General features: G+C 41.3%; 3 protein-coding genes across 7 annotated transcripts; 2 read left to right on the top strand and 1 right to left on the bottom strand.

Annotated features, from left to right (window-relative positions):
- The first annotated feature begins 2,092 nt into the window (after positions 1 to 2,092).
- ppm1nb (protein phosphatase, Mg2+/Mn2+ dependent, 1Nb (putative)) lies at positions 2,093 to 8,108 on the top strand. 2 transcript variants are annotated; one of them, XM_031752562.2, is made up of 6 exons: positions 2,093 to 2,874; positions 3,063 to 3,634; positions 5,116 to 5,233; positions 5,705 to 5,819; positions 5,916 to 5,979; positions 6,998 to 8,108. In XM_031752562.2, exons 1-6 carry the CDS (start codon positions 2,469 to 2,471, stop codon positions 7,013 to 7,015), a joined length of 1,293 nt encoding a protein of 430 aa, XP_031608422.1. In that variant the 5' UTR covers positions 2,093 to 2,468; the 3' UTR covers positions 7,016 to 8,108. The 2 variants fall into 2 exon arrangements, with proteins under 2 accessions (XP_031608422.1, XP_039474024.1); XM_039618090.1 differs by having other exon boundaries at positions 5,916 to 8,108.
- A 925-nt stretch (positions 8,109 to 9,033) lies between these two features.
- Positions 9,034 to 10,480, bottom strand: LOC116330217 (potassium channel subfamily K member 13). Its single transcript, XM_031752459.1, has 3 exons — positions 10,132 to 10,480; positions 9,431 to 10,025; positions 9,034 to 9,364 (listed from the first exon to the last, which is right to left on the bottom strand). The coding sequence occupies exons 1-3, from the start codon at positions 10,478 to 10,480 to the stop codon at positions 9,034 to 9,036; spliced, it is 1,275 nt and encodes a 424-aa protein (XP_031608319.1).
- Positions 10,481 to 14,746: 4,266 nt separating this feature from the next.
- On the top strand, positions 14,747 to 20,457 carry ccdc61 (coiled-coil domain containing 61). Of its 4 annotated transcripts, none has more exons than XM_031752586.2 (13): positions 14,747 to 14,847; positions 16,417 to 16,574; positions 16,661 to 16,743; positions 17,277 to 17,437; positions 17,516 to 17,668; positions 17,779 to 17,986; positions 18,087 to 18,187; positions 18,300 to 18,520; positions 18,620 to 18,698; positions 18,773 to 18,970; positions 19,066 to 19,099; positions 19,314 to 19,380; positions 19,496 to 20,457. In XM_031752586.2, the coding sequence occupies exons 2-13, from the start codon at positions 16,427 to 16,429 to the stop codon at positions 19,588 to 19,590; spliced, it is 1,548 nt and encodes a 515-aa protein (XP_031608446.1). In that variant the 5' UTR covers positions 14,747 to 14,847; positions 16,417 to 16,426; the 3' UTR covers positions 19,591 to 20,457. The 4 variants fall into 4 exon arrangements, with proteins under 4 accessions (XP_031608446.1, XP_031608448.1, XP_031608445.1 ...); XM_031752588.2 differs by having other exon boundaries at positions 14,748 to 15,061; positions 18,087 to 18,169; positions 18,303 to 18,520; XM_031752585.2 differs by having other exon boundaries at positions 14,748 to 15,061.
- Positions 20,458 to 20,875: the final 418 nt, after the last annotated feature.

Raw genomic sequence — 20,875 nt, 5'->3', positions numbered from 1 at the left:
ACTGATAAGAAAACAGCTAATGTTAGCAAGACGCTAATGCCAAAAGCTGCATAGTACAACACTGACATCAAACTGAACACATACAGTCACTGCAGTACTTCACTTGCCATGTTTTACAGACAAGCAAGAAAGATGAGTTTCTCTATAGATTTATTATTCACTCTGCACAAATGTCCCTCATGACACCTTCAGTGTGTCAGACCAAAACACGGAGCCAAACTCGCCTCGCCATCTGTATATTTAACACTTTCACTCACACCTTTAAAGCTCTAAAGATAACATAAGAACAACCTTATAAAAGAGGAAACCCATGTAAAGCACAGGCTCAGATGTATACTATAAAAGGGAGCTGTACTAACATTTGTATTTAAAAAAGCCATGATGTGTTTGCTGTACTGTATTTAGTATGAATTAAGGGTGTCATCAGAATCAGAATACTTTATTAATCCCTAGGGAAATTATGTAACTGTCATATAACTGTTATTGAACAACTGATATATTGCTAATAAATAGTGTCTAATACACATATGAAAATAAAAGTATGTACTTTTTTTGTATGCTTTTATACATTTATGGTTGTAGAGGGCTGTACTGATGTGTCCTATCAGTACAATTGTGTTTTGAGTGTAATTAGCTAGCCAAAAAAGTGCCAAAACACACAATAAAGCCTGGCGGCACATTGGTGCAGTGGTTAGCACTGTGGCTTCATATCAAAAGGATTCTTGCTGGACCCTTCTGAGTTGCATTAGGATGTTCTTCCTGTGCTTCTATGGCTCTCTACAGGTACTGCATGTAAGTAACTCCTATGTAAGCAGACCAAGGGCATGTATGTTAGATTAACTGGTGATTTTACACTGATCATACATTCAATTCAGATTTATTTATATAACTCCAAATCACAACAGCAGTCAACTCAAGGTGCTTTATAGTGAACAGCATCAGAGTGAAAACCCTAACAATCAGACGATCCCCTATTGGTGGACAGAAGGCGACAGTGGGACAGAAAAACTCCCTTTTAACAGGAAGAAGCCTCTGGCAGAATGAATTTGACAGGTAGCATTATTATTACATTTCAAGCATCATGGCAATATTGTTAGCGAAAACGAGAACTCTGCAGTGAAAATCTGACATTAGCATGAAAAAAACATGAAAAAAGGATGGAGAGATAAAAACTGTTGATCAAGCTGAGGCACATCTAACACATCTATTCTGCCTCTTCTTGGCAGGTGGTGACAAAAACAAACTAAGATGTTTATTTTTATTGTGTGTATCACTTTGACAAGTGGTTTTTACACCATCATGAGTTATTAGGTGTTAAAGAAAATAAAAAATTCCTTCCTTCTAGTCTGATTGCAGCTTCACTAATATCTGTACCCAAGTCAGAGTAATGTGGAGAATTACACAAGTGGCGATGTCATCCTTGCTCACTGGACAGATGTAAGCTGTTGTTTGGGGAACGGGGCCAAACAAAAACAGCTGTAAGTCCTGTTATGGTGATTAATCATGAAAATAAAAATTGCAGTTTAAATGGCAAAGACACGCATATTTCTGCCTCTGTGATTATAAAACGCAGGAATCTTCTGACAGTTTAAACTGTTTTGGTTTCTAAATAATATCAGAAAAAATAAGTTAGATCCACATTAACTTGATGTCTACAAGCCAAACATTTTATTACTGAGCAGATATTGCAAATACAAAAAAAAAATACAGTCTATCTCCTGCCTAAAGAATGAACGCAGCTTTGATTTCAGGAAAAAACACCTGTGGTTTGAAGTGTATGTACTATTATTGTGTTTAATAAACAAAAAGATAAGGACGATGTACGATCAGTTTAACAGGATCAACCTCCAACCTCTGTGTGTCTTCTTCAAACCATCTCACACTTTGTGCTACGTGTCCGACAGTACTGTAATCCACAAGCCTATAATCCCGACCGATCAAAGGTTGAGATTAGGAAAGATGTGGGAGGGGCAGAGAGCTGCAGGCAGGAGGATGGTGAGTGAGAGTGAGCACAAACATGACAGTGGCAAAGCAAGCCAGGCAATGATTGGTGCGCACAAATAGCCAGCCAATCACAGCACAGGCAGGGAAAATAACAAGGCAAGGGAGAAGCCGGTGAAAGAGGGAAGAGCTATGAAAAAGCGAGGGAGAAGGTGAAATCTCAGCAGCACAGAGAAGAGGCCAAACAAGCAGGAGCGAAAGGATGATCGGAGGTGAAAGCGCTGATCAGTGAGGTCCCAAGAGAGGGGGAGGAGAAGAAGGAGATGAGCAGCAAGAGGGGGGTAAGCAGCCAGCACACACAACATCCATCAGCTCAGGCAGCCATGCTCTGAGCCCTGGAGCAGCAGGGCTACGCAGACACTGCACAGGCCCCACATCAGGCCTATAGCTCAGCCCTCCATCCCGGCCAGCAACACCGGGGCAGGGACAAAAGAAGATTCCCTTCACAACACCTGTGCATAAAAGCCATGAGGACAGCCAGGAAGGGCAGTGTAGAGATGCCTGCGTTTGTGCGCCAGCTGGTGAAAGAAACAGAAAAGAGGGTCAGCTCTTTCTTCAAAGGGGGCCGTGGAGGAGCAGCAGAAGGAGAGCAGCAAGGGGAGGGGGAGAAGGAGGAGGTCATCCCCAGCCCCTACCTAGACCGGCCAGTCCTGGACAAGCTCACAGAGGAGGGCTGCGCCCGCTGGGGCCTCACCTATGCCCTAGGTAGTATGCAGGGCTGGAGGGCCAACATGGAGGACTTCCACAACTGTGTGCCACAGCTGGGTGCAGAGCTAGCCGACTGGAGCTTCTTTGCAGTGTTCGATGGCCATGCAGGCAGCACGGTGGCTCAGTACTGCTCCCAACACCTTCTGGGTCACATCCTGGCTACGGGTGAGAGATCTGTTCAGTGACACCTGACACTGTGTGTGTGGGTGTGTGTGTGGGTGTTATCTTATAAGGATATTATTTAATCAGATATTCAGAATTTTAAACAGGCTGGTGATTTTCCTTTGTTGTTAGTCATCAATATGATGACTGCTATGGCTGCTGGGTTCAGAAAATACTGTTTGTGCTCACAGGTGGAATAGGACCAGAAGATGACCCGCAAAAAGTGAAAGGGGCCATTGTAGAGGGCTTCCTCCAGACTGACAAGCACCTGCACTCTGTGGCCCGTCGAGAGGGCTGGGAGAGGGGCGGCACCACTGTGGTGGCCACTCTCATTTCGCCATATTACATCTACTTTGCCAACTGCGGTGACTCAAGGGCCATGCTGTGCCGGTCTGGGCAGGTCTGCTTCTCCACTGAGGATCACAAACCTTACAGCCCTCTGGAGAAAGAACGTATTGAGAGCGCAGGTGGCTCCGTGTCCCTCCAACGGATCAACGGCTCCTTGGCAGTGTCACGCGCCCTGGGAGACTTCGGCTACAAGGGGGCAGAGAACCGGACGCCGAGCCAGCAGATGGTTTCACCTGAGCCAGAAGTGTGTGTGGTGGAGCGCTCGCCGGCAGATGAATTCCTGGTGCTCGCCTGTGATGGCGTGTGGGACACCATCAGCAACGAGGAGCTGTGCGCCTTCATCCACAACCGGCTGCGTGTCTGCACCGACCTGAGGGACGTCTGCACTCAGGTCATTGACCTCTGCCTCTATAAGGTCAGCACCGTTACCCATACTTACTGCATGCACTTGTGCTGCTGTTCAGTAGTCTGAATAACAAATCCTTTCAACTGATTAAAAACACAATTTCAGTTTCAAGCTGAGTTACATAATTTTTAATCAGCTTTGAATTTTCTGGCTTCTAATCAAGTAAAGTAATCTACTACAAGATTGACTGTGTTTTTAAACAAAGATATAATGGACTAAATATTCATTTTGATATAAGCTAATGGGCTCTGCTTCCCCTTTTAAAGATAAAGGTTGTAAAGGTTGTAGAGTCACACGTGGAAATATTTTCTTACTACATAAATGTTCATCTCTGCAACTAAAAACTTATCTTGAGGTAAAACTGTTTTAAATCAAAAATAAGCACAAAGTCCCCATTAAAGTTTGGTCCTGAGAACCCATTGAATTTTAGGAAAAAAACACAAGATAAAACAGAAGCAGACTATGTGAACTTCCTCACTAATTCTATAGCACATGCAGCATATTTGTAAAATGTGCTCCAAAGTCAATAAACACATCCATATATGGAAGCTTACAATGTAAAAGGGGTTTTTTTTAATCCAAAGATAAGAAATGTTCTTCTTAGAGTGTGCTAATGTAAGCTCTCAGGGTCACTTTATCATGGAGCTGAGGGGAGCTGCAGAGTGAGATGATAACTGAGGCCCGAGCAGAGGCACATACAAGACGTGCGCCTTTTGATAAATGTCTTGTTTTCATCTTCTTGTTTTAAAATGTCATGCCAGTCCTGTGTGGTTACATGTGGCACAGCAATTGGGCTTTTCCTGATTCTTTTCACCAAGTTCTGCCATACTTATCAATCCATTCACAGCCTACAATTTCTGATTACTTTAAAAATGTTCGTTCCCATATGGAGGGGAAAAAATGAATAGGATCTTTGGCTGTAATGGCAAAAATTAAAAAGCTAAAAAGCAACACTGACCTCAGCTTAAGCTTTGGTTTAGTCTCACTGAGACTGTGGCTGCTGTTCATGGTACAACAGACTATCAGACAACCTTAAAATAGACTGCAGGGGTGTCGGAACAGGTTACATCGCATTATTCAGGGTCCCCATGAGAGCTAATTACGACACTCTCGCTCAGAGATTTTACAGAACCTTAAGGAATGTAACGAAAGAAAGTAGATATTGGATTAAAATTACATGACAGATTACAAACACAGAAACACATTAAGATAAACTTGAGTCACATGTGCACTCTGTTAGGTCCTCATGTCACGCTTATGTAACAGTGCTTCAGCTTGGATGTGCACAATGACCTCAAAATGTCATGCCTTCTTCCGCACTCCATTTCCATTTTGCAGCTCCCCTGAGTCTGTGTGACATTGGAGTGCAAACGCTGATGTGAAAAAAAATGATCTATGTGTAAAACTGCTCAAGTGGGATGCTTCGTAAGTTGACATTTGTAAGGTCAGCCGTCATTACTCACCCCTGCTGACGCCGTTTTGTTCCACAGGGCAGCTTGGACAACATCAGCATCATCCTGCTGTGCTTCCCTGGAGCCCCCCAGCTGTCAACAGAGGCATTACACCAGGAGGCTGAGCTGGAGGACCTGCTGGAGTCCAAGGTGGCAGGTGTGTGGGTAAAGATGCTATGCAAGGGACACTGTGGACAGTGACAACCTTCATATTAGTAAACTGGAGTATGTTTTTGTCATGGTGTCATGTTTCAATTCTGACACCCTTTGGTGTTTCAATGGTTTGCAAAAAAAGTTTGAAAGATTTGTTAATCAATGTTTTTTTTCCAAGATAATTATTTAAATGATTTATGACGTTTCTTGGGTAAAAAACAAAAGCAAAACACCAAATCTGTGATCCTTGCCATGAACCATGAACACAGGCACTATCATTTATTCTAAGTCCCACATTTACCCTAGTGTGGTAAATACTCATTGGAAATCCTGATGTGTATTGATCCACAGCTGAAAATAGTCCTAAAAACTGTGCTCTTTACAAACTTTAGCTGTGACTTTTGCCTAAACCTAGTGTCCAGTGTATATTAGAAAGAAACTCTCTAAAAATGAAAGCATCTTTCTTTTTAATCAGAGATTTATGATGAGCTGTGTGCCAGAGGGGAAGAGCCTGAGCTGCTGTCCGTCCTCACAGTTCTTGCATCCACTGTCATCCCTGGATTACCACCAGGTGGAGGCATACAGAGCAAGTAAGACACAAATGAGCATCTATGTGCATTTGTACATGTAAACCACTGTCTGATGGATGCAGTAGTGAATTACATTGTGTTACTTCTGTGTTACAGGAGGAACTGCATTATCTCTGCTTACTATCAACAACGTGATGCGCACAAGCCCATGGTACCAAATGTGAGTGAGAGTTACAATTAGGTCCATACGGTTTTGGACAATGAGACTTTTTTTGATACTTTTCCCTCTCTGCACCAACACAGTGGATATTAAATCAAACAGCCAAGATATGATTGTAATGTTTCTTCAGCTTTAATTAAAGAGGCTTTACAACAGGATTTACAATAAGGTGCAAACCACTGGTTACAGTCAAAAACAAGAATGCAAGATTAGACTTTGCTCGAAAAACATGGTTCTGTAAAAAAATATCTTTGGAAAGATGAAATCAAGAGAAACGTGTTATGGCATGGGCCTGTAAAGCTGCCAGTGGAACTGGGTCATCAGTGTTTATTGATGATGTGACTGCTGATAGAAGCAGCAGGATGAACTGTGAGTGTACAAAGCTGTACTCTCAGCTCAGGTTCAGCCAAATGCTGCAAAACTGATCAGGCAGCACTTCATAGTGCAAAAACATAAGGACCTAAAGCATTGTGCAAAGGCAACCCAAGAGTTTCCCAAAGCACAGAAAAGGAATATTTTTCAATGGCCAATTCAGTCAACTGATCTCACCTGAACAGAGCATGCTTTTACTGAAGTTACTGAAGACAACAGTGACGGCAGAAAGACCCACAGTCAAGCTGCAAGTGAAGGCAACTGCATTAAAGGTTTGGAAGAGCATCTCAAGGGAGGAAACAGCATTTATTGGTGTCAGGGGCCTCTCTGTCTACAACCAAGCAAAGGATTTTTACCTCAGTCATAAAAACAATCCTTATATGCACATTTATGGTAAAACCTCTGAAAATGGGGGATATGTCTGCACAGTTAATGCAAACTTTTTTGATAAACCCCTTGAATTAAAGCTGAAAGGCTGCACTTCAATTATATCTTGATTGGTTGATGTAAATATCCACTGTCATGGTGTAGAAAGGCAAAAAAAACCAACAAAAAAACAACTAATGGACCTAACAATATACGTAAAAAGACATTGTTATTACACAGTGAACTCACTATTTGTTACTTTACCTGTCTGTCTGTTCAGGGTCTGGGAGGCTCTTGAGAAGGCCAAAGGATTTAGATTTTGTCTCCAAAGTTCCTCAAAGGGACTGTAATAAATGTGAATATTAAACCTGTTTTTTGTTTTTCATGTGTGCAGTTTCACAACAAGACAATGGTGTTTGTTAGTGAGCACCATCTTGTCATGACAAAAAGAAAAATGCAAAAACAGATCTAGTAAACCCTGATACTTTATATTTATACCAGAAAGATATTTTGTAAAAATGACTCAGAGACACTGACCCAGCAACCAAACCTCAACCTCAATAAACAGAAAGTGCAGATGACAAATTGAATTGAATAACGACCAACTGTGACATAGTCCGTTTTCATTGGATAAAATAAGAAAGATTAGTACATGCAGGGTTGCATTTTGAAAATGATGTTTTAAGACTATACATATGTGTGTGTGTGTGTGTGTGTGTGTGTGTGTGTGTGTGTGTGTGTGTGTGTGTGTGTGTGTGTGTGTGTGTGTGTGTGTGTGTGTGTGTGTGTGTGTGTGTGTGTATTAAAGAATGAACAGGTTTACCTTTCCTCTTCAGGAAACATTGTCACCATTAAATAAAACCTAGCATGCAGCTAACACGTGTCCATTTGTTGTGACAGGAAATGCTAGTAGTTCATGAGACAGCTCATGGGGATGCACACAATCTTTTTCCCTCGTTGCTGTAAGTGAAAGGCAAATAAACTCATTAGATATCTGACTCTATTCACAATTCATGTCACAGGATCTAAAAACTTTTTGACAAAGTGTTTTTACATTTTAAAAAACAAGAACAAAATGTGTAAAATTTGAAATACTTACAAATGGAACTAAAAGTCTCCCCCCGCTATGATTACTGTCTAAATTTACATGAATGCATTCAGCATGTCCACAATTTGCAATTCTTTCTAAACATTTATTATTTCTAAACACATTCAAAGGTAAAGTTTACATGAAATGGGATTTTCTCCATGAACTGATGCCTTATTCCCCTTTTTTATAGCTGACAAAACAAACAGCACCAGAGCGGGTCAGTTTCTGGATGAGTTATTTTACTGCATACTGCATTGTAACATTACGTCAGCGAGTCATTTTCTGTGTATAGGAAATTACATTAAGTGTCACTATTGTTTTAAATCTAAATAAAGAATATTTGTCTGATGACTTGCTGTGCTCGTTTCTTAAATAACTCATTTTGAACACAGTGAAGACAGGACGGCCGAAAATGGGTGATTATGATTTCTCTGGAAGCTTTTAACCTCACACTCATCATCTACTCACAAAAACCCTTCTTATACATGAATGAATTACAAACGGGTTTTGTTGCATAGTAAAGGATTTCATCTAGTTACCTAAATCTTTCTCTCTGCTCTGCTGACGTGATCCTGTGGCTATCTGCAAAGCCCTCGTTGACATAAGGACGTCCTCTACGAGTCATGTTTCATTAGGTCTCAATTGAAAACCCTGGATCTCTTTCATGATTACTCTGAATTTCAATGACGTCCAATTGAAAAATGTCTTTCTTGGTGCTTCTGAGCTCCTGCAGTTTGTTTGAGAAGCTCTGTTTAAATACAAATCATATTTGAACTGTTTTATATATGCAGCTAGTTATCTAAGAGGAGATATTTTGGTTTCTACGTTCACTAACTACCACCTTATGTACAACGATGTCTTCTGAGGAGCTCGGGGAGGGGGACATGTGCTGTGTCCTTAAATCAGCAGTCCTCTTTAAGTGCTCCTTCAAAGCTTCTCTCATCTGATTGCGTTTCTGTGAGTCAGTCACTTCAGGACATCAAACCCCTCTTCAAATGATGCTGAAGTCTTTAACACGTATTTGTCCTTTAACTTTCTCTTTCTTCTCACCAAACAAAGTATGAACGATTATTTGCTGTCTACAGTCTGCTTTTCAGAAACAAAATATTCTATTCTTGGATATTTTTTTTAATACAGAACAAATTACTCATAATAAAAAAAATCCTAAGGAAATGTAAGGCTTAAATATAGAGAACCCAAAGAACAGTTAAGGTGTTATTATGATGCTATCTATCCACACTGGTTTCCTGTAAGCGATTATTCATAATCCCCAGTGCTCCCACACCACCAGAGAAACCATTCTGATGGCTGTAGCTCTGCCGTGGGCCCTGGTGAGCTGTTTCACTCAGCTGTTTCTGCAGCAGTGCCAGAGACACCTTGTTGGACGCCATGAACTCATTGACAGAGATCATCTCCCCTGACAAACGACGCCCCACTTGTACTTCAGCCACCGCGCCCGCATCCGTCTCGCTGTCGCACACAGTCTCAACCGAGCCATCTGTGTAGCGGTGGTGGGATGAGATGGGCTGCACCGCGTTGCGTTTGATGCGTTTTGGCCTGAAGTGTGCCAGTTGACGCCTCTGTTTGTGATTTTTGTTGTGGAGGCAGGGGCAGCAGAGCCACCAGCAGCCAGGGGTGGAGCAGGAACAGAGCTGATGCTTCCCTGAGCAGACCAGCTTTCCCAGGATCCAGTTGAGAGTCTGCTTGATGACGATAGAAATGACGTTGAAAAGTGAGTAGATGCAACAAACTCCCATTAAGATGAAAAGGCAGTTTCCAAACCGGTAGGCCTCCTGAGATTCGTACTGCTGCCTCTGGCTGCTCACCAGGTCCCCGAAGCCAATGGTGCTGAAGGCCACGAAGCAAAAGTACAGAGAGTCCACGTAGCTCCAGTTCTCCATGGAGCTGTACAGAGTGGAGGCACTGCAAGCAATCACAACAGATGCTATCCCTAAGATCAGCATCACGTAATAGACGGATGGCTTCCATCCTTCCAGACTGTCCTCTTCACCAGATGACTCCTCCCTGCTCGATACCACCCCGACTCCAGCACACCTCAGCCGACGCTCATGACACCAGCGCATGATGTAAGCTAACATGGTGATGATCCTCTCCAGGAAGAGGTTAAAAAAGAGGATGGTGGCAGCACAGCCAATGAGACCGTAGAAGATTAGGAATATTTTTCCTGCTATGGTTGCCGGTGTGGTCATGCCAAAACCTTAGAGAGAAAACACAAAATACAAGGTTAAATAAATGATCACGGCCATGAGCAACATTCAAAACCTGAAGAAAAATCTGGAAAAAAAAGTTAAGTTGAGACTTACCAATAGTGGAGACCACTGTGCCCACAAAGTAGAAAGCTCCAGAAAAGTCCCAGCGTGGCCTTAAAGTGTCCACCCTGATGCCAGCTCCGTTTGCCTCCTCATACTGCCTCAACAGAGTGTGCAGGGCGCCCAGGTTGACCCTGTATCTCCTGGTGAAGTTGTCCAGCTGCTGTTTCCACAGAAGGCGTGCGCGGAGCTCAAACGGGTGTTCCAAGGCTGAGAAGATGGCAGCTCCGCACAATAAGTAGAGCAGGATGAGTCCGGCCAGCAGGCAAAAACGAGCATTGTCCTCTTTCATGGGCGCTCTGGGGCAGCAGCAGCAGCTACCTGCAGCCCTCCTCTTAGCCATGAGCACAGCAGCAGCAGCAGCAGCGGCACAGAGACACCACTGAAACAACATGCACTGCCTCTGCCGGCGCTGCCAAGTCACAGACTCACCGTGCGTGTTACATGCATCAACAGGCACAAAAATACATGCACTAGCAGAATGAAACTTCTGGTTTAAACACACATGCATACATTTGGCTCTAACATCTCACAGGTGAGCTTTCTGAAGAGGTTTTTGAGGACAGGTTGATCGCTTTGTTGAAAAATATTTTACATCAGATGAAATATCTGAAATAAAATGAGCAAAAAAATTACTAATGCAGATGCAGATTAGTCAAATGTGTTTGCAAAATCTTAAGTTTAATAGGTTGAATCATTTAACATGACAAATTGTCAGAAAACACTTCTTGTAAGTAGCAGTTTATGTCTTATAATCCACACAACATAAAATACTGAAAGTTTAAAGTAAATAAAAACCACAGTACCTGGTCTCGCTGGCAGCACCATTCGCTTAAGCGCTGCAGATCTGCGTGTGCTCATTCCATGGATGTTCTGAACAATGACCAGCCAAAGGAAGCCTCTTGATTTTGTGTCTGTGAGTGTGTGTGTGCGTGTGTGTGTGTGTGTGTGTGTGCAGAGAGACTGTCTGATGTTTCATCTGTCAAACACTCACATCATCATCCCTCTTCTCACCGCCTCCTCCTCCGAGCACACCCTGATTGGTGCAGTCAACTCTTCATTTGTAAAAGTGCTTTTTTTTTAATTTTCTAACTGTCATCAAACACCAGTTTAACATAAAAAAAAAAAAAACTCTCACGTTTGCTTTAAATCATCATCAAAGCATGGGACAAGAATTTCTTCTGATAAAGTAAAACTAACATTAAAAAACATTGTAGTAACATGATTAAAAGCTTGCAAGTTCAGCTGAATTAATCAAAGTGGGCAAATTTTAGTTTCCCGTGCTCTCTTGTTGCCAGTGCTCAGGTGCCGTTTCCACACCCACTGAGAGTGCTTTTTTGTTATCGCTGCAGACTGTGTGGGAGGATTTGTTGAGCATGGCTATCAGTTCCTCTGTCTGTTCGTTCCTTTAATCTTGTCTGGTGCTGCAGGTAAGGGCATGGGGTTCCCCGCGCCTGCCGACTAATGGCTGAACGTCAGCAGCGGGCAGGTGTGGAAAACAGACAGTCCATCTGCCTTGTCATGCAGAAAAGCAGCAAAGCAACAATTTCTCTTGATGCTGGTGTTTCAAACGATAAAAAAACAAGATTTAAGGCAATCAGCTTTCATAAGCAAACAAGACTTAAAAAGATCACATTTGTGGAAACTTGATCATTTTATATTGATGTGAAATACTTAAAAGTGCATAAAATACTAACTACTTGCTTAGCTTTAAAAAGATAGAAGTGAAAAACGAAATATAGTGCTGACAACAATGCAACAAATAATCATCTACAGAAACACTAACCCTGCTAACACAGTGTTTTTCAGCTGGGGCTTTTCTTGTTTCTCTACTCTGTCCTCTCTCCTCCTGCCTTGGACCCATGAGTGTATTTCAGTAAACCTTGTTGAAGTAGATTTCCAATTCCTAAAATATAATAAACCTCCTCTGTTCTCTGTCCATCGGGACAGCAGGCCTGCTAGAGAGGCTATCATTGAGGATGCACAGATGTATCCTTTGCATTAGTATTTTTATCTGAAACATATAGAAGGAACACTGTATACAGCTGAAATGTACAAACTGTGGAGGGCAGACGGAGTCTTCAGTCAGCTAGTCTTTTGTATTCACACATTCATTCGGGTATTTTAGATGATTTATTATGTGATCAAACAGTCTGACCTTCACTGTCTGTGTGTGTTTTACTCTTGTCTAATTAATTCATTTTTTAAAGTCTAACACTGTTGTACCTCATAAATCAGATCTGAAAATGCAGCTGGTTAAATTCATGACGCGGTCGTGACACACATTATGTTTAAAATGACACTGGCATCAAACTGAGGATGTCTCATCTTTCTAACTGCTTGTTGCGTTGACTCCTCTCTCTTCGTGTCTCTTCCTCTCCTCCTCCACTCTTACCTCTAATGGGAGGGACTAAGATGCCAGGAGAGGAGTCTAGGAGAGGAATCAAAGACGTGCAACTGCCAGCAGGATTTAATGGAGTGGAGTATCTCTGTACCATGTTATTTTTATAAAGCTTTTGGTCTTAATAAATTTAAAGTTTGGCTTTACACATCCAGCAATATTGGAGATATTTAGATGAGGCCCAAACTGGCACACCATCCAGATTTACTGTTCACGCAGACACACAGCCAAGTCAGTAGTACAGTGGGAACATTTTCCAGCATGTAGCCACTCAAATGTTAATAAAAATATTGAACTTTAAAAAAAAAAAATCATGCAAAAAAATGTAGCTAAAGCTATCTTGCTGGACCTTAAGGGCCATCCTTACCTGTACTGACCATAACTATCAATCTTAATCTGTTATCCGGAGTTAATGAATCAGTTGTACATAATGTCCCCAAGGGCTCAGTGTGATTTTGTCAAAACCTTAAATTGCTGATATCAGTATGAGATAAGCTACGATGGTTAATATGAAGCATTATTCATTCCATTAATGCTTCATATTAACCATCATTACAATCCATCTATTTGCTTCTGCTTCTCCAGTTCAAGGTCACATGGGTGCTGTAACCTAACCCAGCTGTCACTGGACGAGAGGCAGGATACACTCTGGACAGTTTGCCAATCTGTCACACTGTCATTACCAAATAAACACGTAAATTAAATTCATGGAGTAAATATTTTAAAAATTTACCAAACAGTTAATAACTGGTTTATAAAACATTATATTAGTGGCTATTATAGCGTTACAACTGATGTTTCTGAATCTTTGTAAATGCTCATTATCAACTATTAATAATGACAATATCAAGGCAGAAAGAATATATCCAATTTTCATATACTTTGCACCATTTTAGTGACACAATGTCACTTTTAAACTGATCAACCCAGAGGGGATGTCCATATTTTTAGCTTGTAATTGGTAGAGGCATGTGTTTCCTGAAATAGTGAGCAGGTCAGCTCAAGACAGAAATGTCAGACATCTCTGGCTGAGGCTGGAGAAAACTGCATTTGTGTTTGGCTCTGCAGTGCAGGTGGGGATAATTACTTATTTGTAATGCTGGATTTACACTGCATGCCGTTATGAAGCTGAGGCCATCATCAATCTATTAACAAAATATGGTTTGTGCAGGAAACAGTAGTGTTTTATTTAGTGTAGCATAGTGTTTACACTTTTTAAACACTTTTAAATTTCCATTCAGGTAAACTCATTCTGTCTGACCACTTGCTGATGTTTCATCTAAGTCATAACAAGATCCCAAAGTTCTCTGAGTTTAGTTCTTCTTGGAAGGACTAAACATCTTCAGCCATCCTTTAGTAAGCATACAATCCACGTCACACTGCGCTGATCCCAGTGTGCGTGTTTTATGTCTTTTCAGACAGACAGCGAGCACCTCACACTTCAGACTCAATCACTCAACTTATGGGTGAACACTGTCTCCATGGAAACAGTTCTTCACCAAGATTGAGCGAAGGCGAGCAGAGGTCAGGTTGTCCAAACATTTAGGGGGAGGCACTTGTTTCCGAAACTAATATTAACCACTTAACCAACCAGTGGAAAGTAAACACACACTTGAGACAATGTCAACACGGTTGTTTTTCCTTTCTTGAAACACAGAGCTGACAAAATTATGTATTAAATTTTAAAAAAAATAAACTGGTAGCAGCTTCAGAAACACGAGGAGATCCTTGGTTCTGTCTGATCATTGCACAATATAAATATAGTCTAGCAGCACGGTTTTGAATTAACTGTGTCTTTGTAACATTAGCTTTAACCAAAACGTTAAAGGTGTTTGTATTTTACTAATATTTTATATTAATATTAGATAAGAGAAACATGTCACACAAGAACTAAAACTTTTCAGTAAAATATTAATTTTATTCTACTAAAAAGTGAATTTACTATTATACTAATAATAATACTACATAATATTTATATTGTAGAATTGTATTATCAAAATGTAGACAAGGAACAGTTTTTTTTTTCACGGTACTTTATAATGTATTGGATGCTTTTAGCAAATTTTAATAAAGCTAATATTATCATTGCTCGTTATTATTACTGTTACATTGTCGCCGTTACACTGCTGCATCGTTACTTGATCAGCCTATCTGACATTTTTGTGCACCGTGAACATTCACCGTATTCCATTTCGTGCGGTTGTAAGAGCAGTGTCTGATCGGTATCTGTGGAGGGCGCCCACACGCCTGCGAGGCATCGAGCCTTCATCTAATCGAGGCAGAGGAAGAGGCAGCAGCGGGAGCGAGAGGTAAAGAAGAAGAATTTAACGGTTCCCGGTTGTTGAACCGCTCCGGTCTCCACGGTGCCCTGCGGCTTATGAACAGTTTGGGGCTTGGGATGACGGTCATTCAGTCGACTAGCAGTTATAGTTACTTCATTTAGATAGGTCACCACCATGTTTTTACTAAAGGTAGCAATGTTTTGACAGCTTACCACACTAAGGAGCATCACTGCACGCAGAGGTACCGTTCATTTGATTGATTGCACGTCTAATAACGCTGTGTGGTTGATGTATAGATGGCTCTGTTAGCGCTCTGTGGGTCCACTAAAATAAAACTTGTGCTAACTAACCATAGTGTCCGTGCTAGCTAACCCTAGCTAGCGCTGGTCAGTTGACCAAAGATGTTAACTCTCGCTAGCTGACGGAGAAGTAGGAGAAATGTAGCACCGTAGTTTAGAATAATGCAATTATCTCTTCCAACGAAACCGTGCTTAAATTTAACGCTGTTTCACTCAACGTAAATCTTTTTTCCCGTGCATGTGATAAAATGATGTTGCACAGATTTTATTAGCAGTACCGGAGATAGTGAAGTCGAGCGCGAAATCTTTCAGGGTTTTAACGCCACAAAAGAGACGCAGTTAATGACGTACTTTATTAAACAGTGCCTTAAGATCATTGTCAAATCCCTGACATACCATTTGACTGAAGCCATCAATCAGAACTTTTACTATAACAATGTTGACACCTTTTAAAATGAACTATGTCCGCTGCCGCCCCCTGCGGCGTACTTGTGTAATAACAGGCTGTGCGAGAGGAGCCGAAAAAATGGAATTAAATTTAAAAGATCAAAAAACAAGAGAGAGAAATGGCTATTGAAGAGATGTATTTGAAGATAAGAAATGCATATGTTGTGAATAATATTTTATGCTTTTAAAATTAGGTTCTTAAGGAGGGTATGCCTCATTTCACTAACCTGTGAAAATATCAACCCTGTGCAATCAATAATGATACAAGCACACATGTTTTTATACACACTAATATATTTATATTGTTTTATTTACTCGAAATTGTGTTATTACTCTTTGTACATATGAAAACTATTTAATAAGATAGATTGCTCACTTTGTACTGAATGGGACTGCGTACCATTTTGTTGTATTTTTTGTTTAATGACAATAAAAATTCTGATTCTGACTGTGATGCTGAAAAAAATCTTAATGTCACTGTAATAAGACTGAGAACTGCAAACATTCCCAAAATGTTGGGATATTTTTGTGAGATGCATGGAATGATACAATGTGTTTTTCACAATACATCATTTAATTCCCATTTTATATATGATTGTGCATGTCTCCTTGCAGATTTTCCCTGTTATCCTTTGAACAATACAGTGTCGAGATTTATCAGTTGCTCAACATGATCTTAAAGGCTCTGCTGTGTGTGAAGAAGCGTGGGTCAGCTCAGGATTACGATTATGCTTTATATTTTGCCTCGGGTGTCAGATGTACGCATACATCCGTCTCTGTTTTAACAGGAAAGGAGTTGGTTGATTCGGTTGCTTTTAATCAATTAGAATCATTTGTTTCTCCGATATAGAGCCAGAGCAATGGAGGAAGGCTCTGAGCTGATGGAGGATATTGTATTTCGGGGGGTGGAGTTTTCCGTAAAGATGGAGGTGGACAAGGGTTTGCTCATTGTCGAAATCTCTGATTCGATGACAGCGGATCAGTGGAGGGGGGAGTTTGATCCAGCATGTAAGTGGCGTATACATCTCAGATTACATATCACTATAGCCGGTCATTCATGCTGTTTAACTTTAACTGCTTATTCGTTTATTTAGATATTGAAGACCTCACTCGCAAAACCGGCAACTTCAAGCAGTTTCCTATTTTCTGTAGCATGCTGGAATCTGCAGTGAGAAAGGTATGTGTGGGGGGGGATTAGAGGCAGAACGAATGTAAACACAGTTAATAGATGAATATAAAGAGACAGATTTCCCTGAGGCTGTGTGAGCCAAAAAAGAGACTCGGTTGTGTTCATTGTCTCCACTTAAGCGAAAAATGCCCAGGATGTCCTACTCCCTTTTTCCTTTTAATTAACGTGTAGTAGCAGGGGAGAAAAAGAAGGAGGCTGGAGGAAATTAGGAGAGACAAATGGAATTTTTGGCACATTTTTAAGTCTGCTGCAACTAAATTGTCATGAAAGCAAGGTATACACGCACACTGTAAACGTTAAAGCAAGATAGAAAAGCATGCTTTCTGATATGTCTGAAGATGCATTATTAGAATACTAAATCCATGATCATTAGAAGAGATGGCTGATATTTTTTTGCCATTAAATTGCTGTAAATTGGGGGGGTAAATATAAAATCAGGAGCCTACGATCATAAGACTGTTCCCAAGGTGATAATGGCATGTTTTATTATTCTGATTGTTGAAAGAGATGCTTCTTTGCAGACAAGTGACTCTGTTACGCTTGACCTCCTGACCTATGCTGACCTGGAGCTACTGCGAAACAGAAAAGCAGGGGTGGTCAGTCGTCCTCGCAGCCATCAGCAGCCATCTGTTCTCACCGCCAAAAGATATCTCATTCTCATATACACCGTGGAGTTTGACAGGTTTGGTCACAGCTTTGCTGCTTTATGCCCTCTCCGTCTGTAGCTGTGCTGATGTTCTGATTTTCTGCCCATGTGTAGAATTCACTACCCTCTACCTCTGCCCTATGTGGGAAAGCCTGACCCAGCTGTCTTGCAGAAGGAAATCAGAGCGCTCAGGGCTGAGCTCAGTGCTCTCACCTCTCACGGAGTTAACAAATCTGCAGATCTAGAAATACAGCGGCTACGAGCAGAGTAGGTTTAATCTCTCCCAGTGTTACCAGTATGAGAAGATGCTGGAAGTTTTCTTCTTCTTCTCTTCTTTTTTTTAAAAAAAAAAAAAAATGTCTCCTGCCGTTTTCAAGGCTGGCTCTGGTTAAAGAGGAAAAGGAGAGCATGGCGAAGGTTCTGGAGCGACTGCGGTTGAGTGGAAGTGATCCCACGTCTGGACGAGAGGACTGGAGAATGAGAGATGTGGTGAGGACGCTGGAGGAGCAACTTGTCAAGGAAAGGGCCAAAAGTCAGCGCTCGATGAGCAAGAGATGCCAGGAGCAGCGACTGCTAGTGGAGCAGGTGATGCTTCTTTTTTTCTTTTTTCTTTTTTTTAACTGTGTAACGCCCCCTTTTTTAAAATAAATCAGCAGGTTTTAACCTTTTCTTCTTTCCATTCCAGTTAGAGGAGCTGAGAGCATCAGAGTGTGCTCTCCGTGTTCGTGTCAAGAGTCTCACCAATGAACTGGCGTTACTACGGAGAGGGTTAGACAATCTAAGCGTGTACTATATCTTTACTTTCTCTCTCTTTCATACATTCGCTTACACACTTAAAATTTCAAAACCTGAATCAGTCACCCACTGAACACTCGTGCTGTTTTTCTTCTGTATGCAGCAGAGTGACTCCTGTGTCGGGTCGTATCAGCTCACGGGTAGATGGAGAAATTTATCGCTCCCTTTCTCGGGAGAGAAGGTCTGGGTACGGGACAGTCAGGGCTCGCTCGGGATCTAGAGAACGTACAGAGGATAGAGGACAGAGGTCGGTGGAAAGAGGAAGACGCGCAGACTCCTCGGGACCGCGTGCTCGCATACCCAGGCCATCACCTTCCCCCACAGGTACTAGCTCTGGTCCTGATGTTGTTTCTGTGAATGAATTTTGAGTAATTAATTCCACTGATAAAGATTTTTACTTGATAAGAACTTTTGTTTTTGCAGGGTCACGGGTTCCACGCTTTGATCCAACAGCGTATATCCAGGACAGGCAGCGCAGACAGAAGGAGGCAGAAATCAAAAAGTTGGTTTCCTCACTTTGTGAGTATACGCCAGTACTCAGTGTAGTAGCTGCTCAAGCATGTTTTTCTGTGTCAGACAGAGGAAGGTGCGAAGGGACATGCTGGCATCACCCGTGCTGCCCGAGAGAGGCCGTTCACGTTCCAGAGAAGCCTATCCTCAGCTGACCCGCTCAGGCAGCAGAGGCAGGAGTTTATCTGTGGAGCGGCGAGGAAGCAGGAACTCCTCTGAAAGCTCGTTAGTGGACATGGATGAAATGACCAAAACTCTGTACAGGTGATAGTACTTTGGATGGATTTGTGAAGGCTCTGTGGGTGTAGCTGGCTATTTTAATGTCTGGGTTGTTTGTTTTTTTTCTTTCATGTTTTCAGAGGAAGAAAACAGACTTACAATGGACCCAATGTGGTGAGTAATGACTTTCCTGTTATTTATTTGTTGTCCTCTCCTGTATGTATTTGAAAAGGGCTGATACAAGCCTTTTTTGGGCATGAAAGCAGTGCAGGTAGTATATGTTAGTGGAATTAAATCACTGAGAGTTGTAGTTTTTAATGGTTTTGTAGCCACTAAGTACAGAATATTACAGGCCTTAACATTTACAGTGCAATTTATCTGTCTCTAGTCCAGGGGAGGCCTTCTGTCTAGGAAGCCGTTATGCAGCACACCAACACTCAGAGTCAAAGACAAAGGTAATTTGTACGTCTTCTTTTTTTGTCCCCATCAGTTTACATGCATTTTTGTGTGTGTGTTTTTTTTTTTTTTTTTTTTAAATTCTAATTTGTGATTTGTTGTCCCAAACCCCAGAAAGCTCTGTAGATACAGGTGCAGAGCTATCAGAGATCGATGCAAGGCTGCAGGCACTGCAGGAGTACATGAGAGACTTGGATACAGGACATTGACCTGCTGCACAGGATGTCTGATTTCGTCATCTGTGCATAAAACTGAGGAAGAAATCCTGATTTGGACCTGAGCTTTGGGTTTAGCAGAGTATGCATTAACATAAGAGACTAAAACTCCCTCTGGAAGCTCAGACTTCTGGAAACTACAGCCATCAATATGAAGGTCATTGGACTACTTTTTGTGGACTAATTTCTTTTTTTATGTTTTTATAAATTAACTTAAAATATGATTGTGTCTGTGTGTTGCCAGCTTTTTCCCCCTTTAAGCCCAAACAAACTGATACGTGTGTGTAGAATTTGGCATTGCCTGGTAAATGTTTTGATCTTTCAAAGGCTTGTTTAATAGTGTGGGCAGAGTTGAGTCCTTTTATATTCAGTCCATGATGCAGAAAGGCATTTCATCACTGGGTTTCCAGGTAGATCATTTGTACATGATGGTCAGTTTTTTTTAACCTTTTTTTTTTTTTTTTTTTTTTTTTTGTAATTTTACCTTGTCTTCCCACTTGACTTTGAAGTAAGGATTATCAGTGCATCTCAAGTATTTTGTTACCACTATACAGTCTCTAATTGTTCCACACAGTGCAATACAATACAGCCTTTTCTGCCCTTTAAATTTAGCATTATTTTGATGGTATCACAAACTGATCCCAAACTTGTTAATCTTAGACACTTCTATAAGGGCACAATACTTACCATAAAAACTATGTTTTAATAGGCTATGCTGATGGTGCATGTAAAGTGTGTGAAACTTGGCACATTTTTCATAACAAATTGCCAAATATTTTCTGAAACTGTTGTCTGCAGACTGTTACTAGAACTTTATCCATTGTTTTTATACCACCTAAAATATAATTTATAAGAAAGATATACTGTGTGTAAGGAGTCTTTTTATAGTTTTATACATACTGCTTTCCTTTGGATTAGTGTTCGCTGACAAGAAGCTTGAGGGGTACCTTGAAGATTTTCCAGCACTGCAGCTGGTCTGCTTTCACTAATTAACAAGTCCTCTTCTCAGGCAAACCAGACAGTGTCTGAACAGCTGCCGTGTGCCCAGCAGGATACTCAGGAGGGGAAACATGAACACCTTATGTTGGCTTATGCCATGCAGAAATTTGGCACTCACTCACATCCACAATGTGTTGCAAGCTTCACCTTTTTTACACAAGAATGCAGACACAGATTAAAAAAAAAAAGATTAGTGTAAGCTGTATATTTGTTTTGTTTTTTTATGGCAGGTCAACCCTTTGTGCCATACAAGCAGCTTCCCATGTTTGATTTGGCAGAT

This window comes from Oreochromis aureus, linkage group 10 (genome assembly GCF_013358895.1).
Source record: "Oreochromis aureus strain Israel breed Guangdong linkage group 10, ZZ_aureus, whole genome shotgun sequence".
Lineage (NCBI taxonomy): Eukaryota > Metazoa > Chordata > Actinopteri > Cichliformes > Cichlidae > Oreochromis > Oreochromis aureus.
Note: the sequence above shows the minus strand (reverse complement) of the source record. Positions and strands in the feature narration are given on the sequence as shown.

Coding starts and splice junctions, on each gene's coding strand:
- ccdc61 (XM_031752586.2), top strand. CDS start 16,427: ATGGAGGAAGGCTCTGAGCTGATGGAGGATATTGTATTTCGGGGGGTG. Junction 18,699..18,772: donor AAGGAGGCAGAAATCAAAAA/GTTGGTTTCCTC, acceptor TTTCTGTGTCAG/ACAGAGGAAGGTGCGAAGGG. Junction 19,381..19,495: donor ACTCAGAGTCAAAGACAAAG/GTAATTTGTACG, acceptor CCCAAACCCCAG/AAAGCTCTGTAGATACAGGT.
- LOC116330217 (XM_031752459.1), bottom strand. CDS start 10,480: ATGGCTAAGAGGAGGGCTGCAGGTAGCTGCTGCTGCTGCCCCAGAGCG. Junction 10,026..10,131: donor CACAGTGGTCTCCACTATTG/GTAAGTCTCAAC, acceptor TTTCTCTCTAAG/GTTTTGGCATGACCACACCG. Junction 9,365..9,430: donor TGCTCCACCCCTGGCTGCTG/GTGGCTCTGCTG, acceptor GGCACACTTCAG/GCCAAAACGCATCAAACGCA.
- ppm1nb (XM_039618090.1), top strand. CDS start 2,469: ATGAGGACAGCCAGGAAGGGCAGTGTAGAGATGCCTGCGTTTGTGCGC. Junction 5,234..5,704: donor GCTGGAGTCCAAGGTGGCAG/GTGTGTGGGTAA, acceptor CTTTTTAATCAG/AGATTTATGATGAGCTGTGT. Junction 5,820..5,915: donor GGTGGAGGCATACAGAGCAA/GTAAGACACAAA, acceptor TCTGTGTTACAG/GAGGAACTGCATTATCTCTG.